Raw genomic sequence first — 13,545 nt, forward strand, 5'->3', positions numbered from 1 at the left:
TTAAGTGACTTCACCAATGACCTGCCAGAAGACAGACAGGAACAGTTCAGGTCCATTATAACCATGGGACAGCTGGTCACCAATACAGCACTACAAGCATCCCTTGACATTGTGGACACAGCAGCATGAACAACAGCAACAGCTGTAGTCATATGTAGGGCATCTTGGCTGTAATCGTCGGGTATCCCAAGGGATCTGTAAGTAAAAATAGAGGCTCACATTAGATGGGGGAAAAACTACTTTTTTAAAAAAACTGATGAGGTACTTCACTCAATGAAGGACTCCAGAGCAATGCTGAGAACCCTTGGTATCTAGACACCTGCTTCCAAGTGTAAAAGATACCAGCCCTAGCAATGCAAGGAGTCCTCATTTACTCACCAACACAGACAATTTGACACATACAAAAGCAGAGACATCCAAGACAGAGGCCAACTCAGACACAGACGTGGTCTTTGCAACCAGCGCCGACGAAACAGTCATTTTGAAGTCTTGGTTGAGGGTCTGAGAGACCTCACCACCATTTCTGTGCCAATAACCATCAACCTGCAAATCTTTGGATACCGATTATGCCCTTTTTACAACACCTGGGTGTTAATTACTACAGATAAATGGGCACTAGCGTTCATACAAGAAGGCTATTCCATCCTGTTTCCATCCATACCATCCACCCAACCTCCTGCTCCCTTCCTCTTCAGGGACCCCTCTCACGAACACCTCCTGCCACAAGATGTACACTATCTCCTACAGTTAGGTGTAGCGGAGCATGTCCCACCACAGTACAGGCAAAAGGGATTCTACTCCCGCTATTTCTTAACACAGAAAAAAAGCAGAAGTTAGAGGCCCATTCTGGATCTCAGAAAGCTCAACAAGTTCATTCTAGTTCAAAAGTTCAAGATGGTCATGTTAGCCACGATAATACCAACAGTGGAACAATGGTTCTCAGCCCTCAACCTGCAAGACATGTACTTTCACATCACAATACACCCACCACATAGATGATTCCTTCAATTCACAGTGGGAACAGAGTACTATCAATACAGTTACTACCATTCAGCATCTTCACTGTGCCACAGGTTTTCTCCAAAACCCTTGCAATCATGGCAACACTCTTATGCCGGCAACGGATAATATTCCCATATCTCAATGACTGCCTACTGAGAAGCTCCACATGATAAGAGGCATCACAGTATTCAAAGGATCGTTGATTTTTTTTAAATTTCAGGGTTACAAATAAATGAGCAGAAGTCAACCCTATTTCCAGTACAACAACTAGAGTTCATAGGGGCACACCTCAACTCCAGGGGCCAAAGTGTCGCTACTAATGCAGAGATTTCACATATTAACAAATATTTTAGTAGCTACGTCCAGCTCATATATTATAAACATGTACCGGTCTTCAGTTGTTAGGACATATGGCGGTCACTACTTTCATAGTACAACACGCGCGGCTACACATGTGCTATCTACAAGGATGGCCGCATTCAGTCTACACATCGAACAAAACACAGCCTCAATAGATGATAATACCCACCAAAGTCAAGGATTCACTGCACTGGTGGACAAAACCAAAAAAATCTCTGCACCGGAATACCATCCCAACAGAAACAGCCATCAGTTATGATTGTGACAGGCGTCTCGCTAATTGGATGGGGTGCCCATATGCAACACCACAGCATCTGAGGACAATGGTCTCATACAGAAACTCAACTGCACATCAATCTATGCAAGTTACAGGCAGATCTCAATGTAAGCTTACACTTTATTCCGCTGATCTCAACAGGACAGTACGCGTGATGACTGACAATCGCATGTTTTACATAAATCAACAGGATGGGTCCCAATTCCACGCTCTGTGTACAGAAGCCATGAGACTGTGGAAGTGGTGCATAGGGCTCAGCATAAACATCTCTGCCTCTTACCTCCCTGGCTATCACAACACGACAGCGAACATACTGAGCAGACAATTCTTTCACGAATGGGAACTAAACACCACAGTTCTGCAATCCATATTCCGACAATGGAGAGTCCCATCCATAGACGTATTCGCAATAGCAAAAAACCAAAAATGTCCACACTTTTCCTCGAGAGCAGGGTTAAGATCCCCAATTCCTAGGGGACGCCTTCCTCCTCAAATGGGAGGCAATATTACTATATGCGTTCCCACCAATCCCATTACTATCTTGAGTAGTACACAAGATATGCTATGACGGGGCCTCAGTGATACTGATTGCCCCAGTGTGGCCCAGACTACCATGGTACTCTTATCTGATGAGAATGTCGATCCGCACCCCACAACAGCTTCCTCTTCGGGGGGACCTTCTGTCACAAAACTGGGGCAGGACTCTCCATCCCGATATGGACAGACTTCACTTGAAGGCTTGGTTCCTACATGGTTCCATCAAGATAACTAAACTGTTCAGGACAGGTTAAACAGGTATTACTTAACAGCAGAAAATCATCCATGCACTAAGCCTACCTTCAAAAATGGAAAAGATTCTGTCTATGGTGCAAATCAAAACACACTAATGCATTAGCACCTCTCCCACTAGTTCTGGACTACATACTGGAACTTAAAAACTCAGGACTCTCCATGTGTTCCATCAAGGTACATCTTGCAGCCATCAGTGCATTTCACCACAAAATCGAACGGATGTCATTATTTACACATCTCCTTACCAAACGTTTCCTCACTGGTTTACAGAATATATACCTGGAAGTTCATGCCAGCATGGGACCTAAACTTAGTATTACACAGGACCCTCGTTTGAACTGTTAACTACATGCTCATTATTACTCCTATCAATGAAAATAGCATTCTTAGTTGCCATCACCTCAGCTAGAAGAGTAGGTGAAATAGGGGCCCCCATGGCTAACCCACCATATACTATATGCTTTAGGGATAAAATCACAATGAGACCTCACCCTAAATTCATGCCTAAAGTAACATCGTCCTTTCACATAAACTAACTGATCCATTTCCCTATCTTCTACCCCAAACCATACAGAAACAAACATGAGGCCTTTTTACATACACTAGATGTCAGAAGAGATACGGGATTTTATCTGGATAAAACTAAACCTTTCCATAAATCCGCAAGACTGTTCATCTCTATGATGGAACGGTCCAAAGAATCCACCATCTCTACAAAAAGACTTTCCAAATGGATATCTAGCTGCATACAACTATGTTACGAACAGAATAAAATACAACCACCATTGGGGATCAGAACCCACACTACTAGATCCATGGCGACTACAGTCACTTTTCTGAACAATGTTCCACTGATGGACATTTGTAGAGCTATAACCTGGGCCTCTGAACACACATTCACAAAACATTACGCAATCATACAGAGCTTGGACACCGACACACTGGTATGCTCTATACTGTTAGCATTGGTCACTCAAACAACTCCAAAGTTCCCCCCATCCACAACAGAGCACTGCTCTACAGTCACCTGACGTGGAGCACCCATAGGACATCACTCAAAGAGGAGAAGGTTACTCACCCAGTGCAGTAACTGAGGTTCTTCGAGATGTGTGTCCCTGTGTGTGCTCCACTACCCCCCCTCTACTTCGGAGTTTGTATCAGGAAATCTATGGTAGAGAAGGAACTGAGGGGTCTGGGTCATGTGTGTGATTGATGAAGTGCCAACAGTGCTGCGAGATGACCACTGCACATGAGCGACCTGGATGGACACTGCTGCTGAAAACTCTCCAGTTGACGGCACCAGGACCACCAACACCCTGAAGTGGAGCACCCACAGGAGGACAGGGTGAGTAACCTTCTCTTGTAGGCAGGTCTGTGTTGTCAGGTCTCAGGCAACGAACTCCTGAGCAGCACTTCCCTTCAGAGCAGCCATCTGCTCTCTTCCACTGCCTACCTGCCCTAGAATTGCTCTGCTTCCCAAGCTGCTAGCTTGTGCGGGTTTTGCAGCTGTGGCTGGGTCGGACCACCGGGGCCCAGGGCTGTTTCTTAACCCCTTGCTCTTTAGTGGGGGACTGGTCTTCCCCATCACACTGCTCTATGGTGGGAGAGGTGTTAACGGGCCACTTCACTTGAATTTCCCCTTGAAATGTGTTAACTGTTTTTGCTAAACAATCTGTTCCACCTTGTGTTTTTCCCAGACCTGATGAAGAGCTCTGTGTTAGATCAAAAGCTTGTCTCTTTCACCAGCAGAAGTTGGTCCAATAAAAGATATTACCTCACCCACCTTGTCTCTTATGATGTTTGATGGCAGCTAGGGAACTGACCTCTGTTTTGCATCATCTAATGTAATTAATGTGGCTGTCAGGAGGTAACTGCAGTTAACAGGTGATCATTAATACAGGTTTCATTGTTCCCATAGAATAAAACAATTTTACATTATGTTAATACTTTTGTCTTTGTCTTGACCTGAGGAATCTGTAACTTTAAAAATGTATAATATTACAAGAACATACATTAAGTTTAAATTCTCACTTCATTTGGCCTCACCTGTTTTTTAAAATATAGAATAAAGAATGAGTCATTATAGGGCAGAAAGAAATTCATAACAGAGAAATATATAGAACTGTTGTGAAGGGTTTTGGCTGTCCATAAAAATAAAGTAAAGAACTCAAGACTACTGAGTTTTGTGAGAACATGCTGTCACAACCTGGTCCAGTCCCTGGTCCACTTTCTGAATAGACACCAGTCTGTTGTGACCACTGAATCCCAAATGCTACTAACATCCCCAGGTTTGAGCAATGATTGATCACTGTTCCTTGCTTTGGATCTCTCAGACTCATTCCCTAGGTGAAGACTCAGTGTATGACACTCTTCTTGGGCAGTGGGAACTTGAGGTATGGCAACCTAGACCCCTAGAACCAGTGTCCACACTTTTCCCCCAGAGTCCACCTGGCTATGTGAGCTTTCTAGTTAATCACTTCAAGGTGAGTGTATCCGTAAAGCAAGGAACACAGGCTTAGAAAAGGAATTTTTTATACACACATTACTCTTAAAAAAAATCACAAGAGTGTAACAGAGCTATGGAAAATAAACTCTTGAATGCACTCCCTTCAGTGTGATCTCACCTCCTTTTGGGAGCCTGGGGTTTGGTCACTGTCCTTTAGGGAAGTAAAGTCCCTCCTGCCTCCACTATCTTCAGCTGGATCTTTTGTTTCTAGGGTAATTAAATGGTTTTCCTTGCTTAGAGGGTATTCCTCTTTTTAAAACAGCTATTGCTACCTTTTCTGTCCCTGTTTTTCCACTGGGGATTTTCCATGCTTCATCCCAGTCAGCTTTTGGGCACAATTCAAAGTCAGTTGCCCTGCTGGTAGCAAGCCCATTGTTCCACCAGCAGAGGGACATTCGATGCTGATAGAGCCATCATGGGCTATCTCAGCTTCCCTACTGCGTGTCAAGTTCCTGCTACCAAAATGAATGTTTCAGGCCACAAAAAAGGCTACATTCAAAATGGAGGGTGAAATATAATAGCGAGTTCCCAACAAAATGGAATTCTTAAATTGACACAAACATGTCACCAGTTGACAGAAACATGTCCCCAAAACTGTCACACATCCATTTTAGAATTGATATTTGTATTGGGAGGAGGATAAATGGGGGTAGATCAAGTGCTGGGTTTAAAAAGAGAAGGGAAAGCACCTTTCTTTTAACCCCAGAAGACAAATATTTTATCTTTACCAAGAAGCTGCATTGGAAAGAAATCCTGGGAAGAAATTTACAGATTACACAGAGTTCACTGCTGGATTCTGTCTCTTTTAGACACCACAGGTATCTACATTGCAACTAAAACCCTGCAGCTGGCCTATGCCAGGTGACGCAAGCTAAGGCTATGTCTTCACTGACCGTGGCAAATTTGCCACTGTCAGATCGACTTATCTGGATCGACTGAGCGGTCATTGAAGACCTGCTCAATCGATCCAGAAATCGACATATTAAGACTACCTTCTCAAGTGGCGTAGTGCAGTGAGGACGGCGCGCAGAACAGAAGCACAGAAGTCGACGGGAGTTACGCAAGGTTTTTCCGTAGTTTGCGTAACTCCAGTTGACTGCCGCCGAATCTCTGAGGTAAGTGAAGACAAGCCCTAAGAAGCTGTGCAGTGTAGACATTCAGGCTCAGGCAGGAACCCAGGCTCTGGGAACTTGTGAGGTGGGAAGGTCCCAGAGCTCAGGCCTCAACCTGAGCCCAAAAATCTATTCTGCAAGTAAACAGCCTATTAGCCTGAGCCCCGTGAGCCTGAGTCAAGCTTCAGTGCCTCAAAACTGGGCCTCCCAATACATTGGTGTTGGTTCCTCTAGTGCTGAGGGTATGTGTACACAGCAGAAAAAAACCATGGCTGGCCTGGGCCAGCTGACTTGAGCTCACTGGGCTGTTTAACTGCTGTGTAGACATTCAGGCTTGGACTGGAGCCCCAGCTCTAGAACCCTGTGAGGTGGGTGGTCCCAGAGTTTGGGTTGCAGCCGGAGCCCAGAAGCCTACACAGGAGTGAAACAGTCCCATATCCTGAGCCCCTTGAGCCCAAGTCAGCTGGCATGGGTGAGCCCTGGTTTTTTATTTGCTGTGTAGACAAACCCTGTCTCTTTTAATATCAAGTCCCTCAATTTTTCAACCTTGGGGGCTTTGGTACAATATCTTCCATTATTTCAGAGTCTTCCAGCAGATTTTGTGTTTAATGGAAGGAATTTAAATTGGATCTGAGGCTGTGCTCTCTTGCATATCAAAAGGATTGGGGGGGATTTGAGGATATAGGGTATGTGAGCAGCCCCAATAGATGCTGCTTTCAAGAAAGTCCTGAGTTCATGTGTCAAAGGCATATTCTTTATCTACAGTGTGGATCCATGCAAGTGATCATTTTAAAGAATCATAGTTACTTTAACCATTCTTTATAAATTAATTTGTTTTTAAGGTAAATTGTGTAGCATATAGTACTTAAGGCACATGTATTAGTAAAAGTAACAATTCCGGAGAATAATATATTAAAATTTCTAATTTATCTGTTTCTTTTTTTTTTCCCTTTTAAAGTCACGCTCCATTGCCAGTTCCCCAGTAATGGTAGCTCAACCTGTTTATCATCAGCCTACATATCATTACCAGGTAAAGATAGAAAATGATTACATCATTTCATAGCCTGAGGATTCTTTCCAGCCTTCTAGTTTTGCTTTCACCACTCTCTCAAAACCATCAGTTCTTACCAGCTGTCCCTCTGGCCACGCAAGGCTCCCTTCAGAGTTTACCAGTGCAATACCTAAAATGTAAAGTCACAGTAGATAGTGCAGTGAGGTATTCCATTCCTACACTCCCTCATCAGGACTGAATTTTCTGCTTCTCTGCCTGCCTGGAAACAGAATGAACTCTGATCCTTTCTTTATGGTAGTGCTAGATAGCCGGGTCAATTCCACCCTTACTTTAAAAATCACTTGAACAAATCATACAAAGTTGGAAATCACTAAGGGTTTAGGACTTGATCGAACAAGAAGATGCACCAGTGTGGATTCTAAAACCCATGCAATCTCACTGACGTTAGCAGGACATATGAATGCACAAGAGTTCTCACCAGTAGTTCTATTTGCAGGTTTGGGACTTTACTCGAGAGAAAAGTTCACTAGAACATTTCTGGATTAAAGCTTTATTGATCAATTGTGACCATGATAAAAATATCTTTAAAAGTAGGATTTTTGCAAAGTTTTAAAAATACTTTCGAATTGTTGTAATGTTTTGTTTTTTAACTATTTTATTTATTTTTTAAAAACTCAAATTTTCAAAAGTGCTTAAATGATTTAGGATCCTAAGTATGATTTTCAAAAGTGCCTAAATCAGGGTCCCATTGAAAATCAATAGGATTTATGTGTCTAAATTACTTAGGTGCTTTTGAAAATGTTACCTTACATGCTTTTCATCAATTCAGACCCTCCAGTGTCTGTTTCATTTTGAAAACAATGTATTTGAAAAGTTTGTGTGTTTTTCATATGAGAATGTTTGAATTATGAAATATTATACTTGTTTTTATGAACCTAGGCACCTGCACAGTGTCTTTCAGGGCAGTGGCAATGGAGTGTTCCACAGGTAAACATATTTTATAATTGCAGCATTTGGTCATCATTTTCATTGTCCGAACGCACAGCATGCTGTTTCAATTTTTAAATCACATGTTCATAATTCAAATGATACCTCCCAAAGCAATTAGTTAATCAGCATTGTTCAGATTAATATTGTTTGCTGTATCTCAGTAGTGCAATCATGCAGTATTTCTTGACAGAATGGAAGGGATATAGCATAATTTAATAAAATATCACATCCAGTTCTTTTATCCACATAGTATTTCTTTCCTACAAGCTGGACAAAGGGGACACAGCTCTCTTGTGGAAGTTAGTCTATATGGATGGGGAATCTAGCTATCCAAGGGATTTGGAGTCTCTGAACTCAAAGCATTAAGCTCCTGAAACACAGGGCAATTAGATATGCCCTGGTTAGTCTAGTATTAGTGGCCTCTGTCACCACTTGGTCCAGGCTTACCTCTGGTCTGCATTACAAATTTATGTTGGTATAACTACATTGGTCAAGGGTGTGGAAAATGGAGCAATGCAGTTATACCGCCCAAACTCCCGGTGTAGACAGCGCTATGTTGATGGGAAGGCTTCTTCTGTCAACATAGCTACCGCGTCTCAGGGAGGTGGAGTACCTACATCGACAGGCGAATTTCTCCCGTCAGCATAGCTAGTGTCTTAACTATGTGCTACAGCAGCACAGTTGCACTGGTGCAGCTGCACCACTGCAGCACGCTAAGTGTAGAATGCCCTCACTCTCTGAACAGACACAAGTCTGTTGTGATGGAATCCAGCTGCTGAATAGCTTGTGTAACACCCATTGACTGCTGTGCTTCCCTTCTGCGTGGCATCTTCACCGTGTTCCCATCGATGCAGCGCTACGCCACTTAAAGGGGTGGTTTACTTTGTCGACTTCTGGATCGATTGAGCGGGTCTTCACTGACCACTTAATTGATCCAGCTAGGTCAATACGATGGCGGCGACTTTGGCACAGTCAGTATAAACAATTAAACTCTTTTTGGATAGTGGAACCCCACGGTGTGGACACCTAGACCCCGGAACCAGTTCCTCAGCTCTCACAAGCCCTCCCCACAGTTGCCTAGATATTTCCTGCCCAAGTCCACCTGGCTATGTGAGCTCTGGTTTTCTAGTTAATCTTTTTAGGGGAAACATGGCAGTAAAGCAAGGAAACACAGGCTTAGGAAAGAAATTTCACACACACACACACACACAACCTCTTAAAGACGAGAGAGATATAGATCTATGGAAAACAAAAAACAAAAACAAAAACAAAAAAACCCACATGAATGCAATCCTTTAGTGTCATCTCACCCCACTTTGTGGGTCTAGGGTTTGGTCCAAGACCTTTAAGGGGAGGTAAAGCCCTTGTTGTCTCCATTCTAGCAACCTCATTGTTCCACAAGGGGAGAGCTGTTTAATGCTGATGGCCTTGTCCCATCAACAGCCATTGGAGATATTTGCAGCTAGCAGTCACGTATTGGCTACATGCCATTGTAAGCAGTCTCATCATACCATCCCCTCTATAAGTTTATCAAGCTCAGTCTTGAAGCCAGTTAGGTTTTTTGTCCCCACTGCTCCACTTGGAAGGCTATTCCAGAACTTCACGCCTTGGATGGTTAGAAACCTTAGTCTGATTTCAAGCCTAAACTTGTTAATGGCCTGTTTCTATCCATTTGTTCTTGTGTCCACATTGGTGCTTAACTTAAATAACTCCCTTCCTGGTATTTATCCCTCTGCTGTATTTATAGAGAGCAGTCATATCTCCCCTGACCCTTCTTTTAGTTGAGCTAAACAAGCAAAGCTTTTTTGAGTCTTCTCTCATAAGGTAGGTTTTCCATTCCTCAGACCATCCTAGTAGCCTTTCTCTGCACCTGTTCCAGTTTGAATTCATCTTTCTTAAACATGGAAGACCAGAATTGCACACAGTATTCCAGATGAGGTCTCACCAGTGCTAGGAATAATGATACTAACACTTCCCTGTCTCTACTGCAAATCTCTCTCCTGTTGCATCCTAGGACTCCATTTCTACAGAGGTACTTTTTCTGAGGTCTCTGCGGAAATTGTTTACATTCATGAGAGACATCTAAAGCCACCACCTTGCAGGTATGAACACCCATTCCACATGCACCATCTCTTTGGCCATACTGGGACCCCTTCAGCACCAGGGACTTGATTACCACCCAATACAGGGACAGACAACCTCCATCATCCTCCCTCTGCAGAAGATCAGAACCTCAGGAAGAAACCATTGAGGAACAGGAAGCTGGGGCTGATGATGAGGTCTCTCCCCCAGCTAACATCTCCTCTTCATCCCCAGATGAAGCTGTGATGCCACGTCCACCATCCCTTGCTGACTATTTCAAACAGTTCCAGGACCTAATCAAGAGAATTGCAGACTCTTTACAGATCCATCTTGAGGAGGTTAAAGAGCCAGATCATGAACTCCTTGACATCCTTCATGTAGCTCCATCTGCCCACATCGCTCTGCCTGTTAACAAGGCCCTTCTAGATCCTGCAAAAGTTATCTGGCACACCCCAGCCATGATTCAGCCCACATGCAAGAAAGTGGATAAGAAATATTATGTGCGCTCTGAAGATTCAGAATTTTTATTTTCTCATTTGTCTCCTAACTCACTGGTGGTTGAGGCAGTAAATGAATGTGGAAGGCAGCACCATGGCTATGACTATGACTCTGCCTGTGATAGTGCCTTGATCTGTTTGGTAGAAAATTGTATTAATCAACTACTTTACAGGTTAGAATCACCAACTATCCGGCATTGATAGCTAAATACAACTGCACGAATTACGCCAAGCTGAACTCCTTTATTGAGCACCTAAGAGAGGAAGTAGACTCTCTCCTACTTTGGGGTGCCATAGAACCTGTTCCCATGCAACACTGAGGAAACGGGTTTTATTCCAAGTAGTTCCTGGATCCAAAAAGGAATGGTGGATGGATTTAAGACTACTCAACACCTTTGTGAAGGCACAAAAATTCAAAATGGTAACACTTGCAGCAATAATTCCACCACTGGACCGACAGGATTGGTTCTCAGCCCTTGACCTTGGGGATGGATATATCCATAGAGTGATCTGCCCATCCCACAAAAGATTTCTGATGTTTTACTGTCAGTTAAGACAAGCTTTTTGTGTGCCCAAAGGGTCTTTTCAAAAAGATGGGTCAGTAGTAGTGGCACACTTCTGCAGATAAGGAATTCTGCTGTTCCCTTACCTAGACAATTGGCTTCTAAAAGGTTGCTCCCATGAGGAAGCTTCACAGGCTACTTAGAAGGCCATAGACCTCTTCCTCAAACTGGGCCTACAATTCAATATTCAGAAATCTATATTGACTCCTATACAAAAGTTAAAATTCATAGGAGTTTCTCAGTTCCATATCAGCAAGAACCCTACCTTCCACAATGCACAGATTCGTGGCTCTATCAAACATAGTCAACACAATCCAGATCAACCTACAGACCCCCAGTCAAGAACTCTCTTCAGCTGTTGGGACATCTGGCAGTTTCATTATAGACCATACGAGACTGTGACTGTGTTGTCTTCAAGGGTGGCTCAGGACTGTTTATTCACTGAGCAGAAACAGTCTAAACACACTACTTTCCATACCCATCTTTGTGAAGAATCTCTCAATTGGTGGAAACATTCTTGCAACCTTCACGCAGGAGTCCCTTTTGTCCACCCTTCCCTAGTAGTAGTTATAATGACAGCTGCATCCCTGTTAGGTTGGGAATCACATATGAATACCCACATGGCCCAGGGCAGGTGGACACCTCAGGACCTCAACATCCTAGAACTCAGGGCAGTCAGATATGCCTGTCTCCAATTTCTACCATTGATCAGGGATAAATATATACAGGTCATGACAGACAACGTCACACATATTCTGTGTCAACTGACAAGGAAGAACAAGATCCCCCTCCCTCTCTGCCGAAGCTGAGAAACTTTGGAATTGGTGCATATGCAATCAGATCACCACCACAGCAACTTACTCTCAGGTTCTTAAACTGTAACTGCGGATACCTTCAAGACCACAAGTGGGAAATACATTCCATTATACTTCATCGCATATTTTGGCAATAGGGCACCCCCTCAGATAGATCTGTTCTCTATGGTCAGAAACAAGAAATGTGCTCATTTCTGCTCTGAAGGTGGCCTGCGTATCCGGTCCTTAGGGGATGCCTTTCACTTTCAGTGGTTGTCAGGTCTACTACACACATTCCCTCCAACTCCTGTAATATCCAAAGTTCTACTCAAGATAGAGGAAGACAAAGCCAAAGTTACTTTAATAGTTCCAACTTGGCCCAGACAGACATTTTTTCCTTACCTTATACAGTTGGCCATGCTCACCGATCATTCTCTAGATTCCTTCTTATCTTCTCTCCCAAGACGATGGAAAGATCCTTCAACCCAATCTCAGAGTACTTTGCTTCAAAGCATGTCTAATCAATGATTTGCAGGTTTAAAAACAACCTGTTCAGAGGGAGTAAAAAAAGTACTATATTACACAGCAGGAAGCAGTCAACTCACTACACTTATTTGCAAAAATGGACAAGATTTCACTGCTGATGTCACCTAATGCACATTCCACCAGCAACCTCATTGCTGTCAGATATACTGGATTACATCCTTGAACTAAAATACTCAGGTTTTTTGCCAAGCTCAGTTAGGGTCCACCTGGCAGCCATCACACTCCAATAGAGGGTTTTTCTGTGTTTGTTCACTCAGTTACAGTGCGGTTCCTCAGGGGAATTGGAAATCTCTTCCCATAAGTCAAATGCCCTATTCCGATTTGGAATTGGAACTTGGTTCTTAAATGTCATATGAGGTCACTGTTTGAGCCACTCACTCCTCCATTTGTCAGTGAAAACAGCATTTCTTATTTGTTTAATCTGAAGTTTTTTGGAGGCAGTGGGTGGTATGCATGAGGGATTTTTTTTTTTTTTTTACATTGGTTTAATGATTTGTTTTATGATTGGGTCACATTACCGTTAATAATTTTTGGGTTTTGTTACCTGATTGCTAAAGATGAGCTGAAAAACTTTATAAATAAAATCTTTTCAAGGACTTGACCCTTCATCAGAATCAGTAAGCATGGTTATCTGCGCTTTTATGAAGTATAGTATGGGCACAGGGGTCTGTGCTTGTTGAGCTTCATGCAGGCAGAGAGCCAATAATTTCAAGCTTTTTAGGGCACGGGTGCAAAGATAGACTTCTTCCAAATCTGAAAACTTTTACTCATGTAATTAAAGATTTACAAGACTGGACATTTTATTTAGCACTACAAACTTACATAATGCTTTACAAACTAAGCTAGATAGTTAATTTATAGATATATGTAGTATTACTTTACATGAGAAAGTCGGAGGATAGAATTATGGTTTTGTATACATGTGTATTGGGAGTGGGTCTGTATTAAAAATGAAAGTGAATTTGTTGTTGGACTGTGGAGTCTAATGTTTGATAAATTAGTAATTGTATTA

General features: G+C 42.8%; 1 protein-coding gene across 1 annotated transcript in view; it reads left to right on the forward strand.

Moving 5' to 3' along the window:
* BOLL (boule homolog, RNA binding protein) overlaps window positions 1-13,545 on the forward strand; it is an 80,860-nt gene that overhangs the window by 38,641 nt on the left and 28,674 nt on the right. The window contains exons 8-9 of the mRNA XM_067549834.1: window positions 7,008-7,079; window positions 8,001-8,048. Coding sequence (XP_067405935.1) covers window positions 7,008-7,079; window positions 8,001-8,048 — 120 coding nt within the window. The remainder of the gene's footprint in view (window positions 1-7,007; window positions 7,080-8,000; window positions 8,049-13,545) is intronic.

Source organism: Emydura macquarii, unplaced genomic scaffold (assembly GCF_026122565.2).
Source record: "Emydura macquarii macquarii isolate MOO-44397 ecotype Brisbane River unplaced genomic scaffold, CSIRO-AGI_Emac_v2 contig_1253, whole genome shotgun sequence".
NCBI lineage: Eukaryota > Metazoa > Chordata > Testudines > Chelidae > Emydura > Emydura macquarii.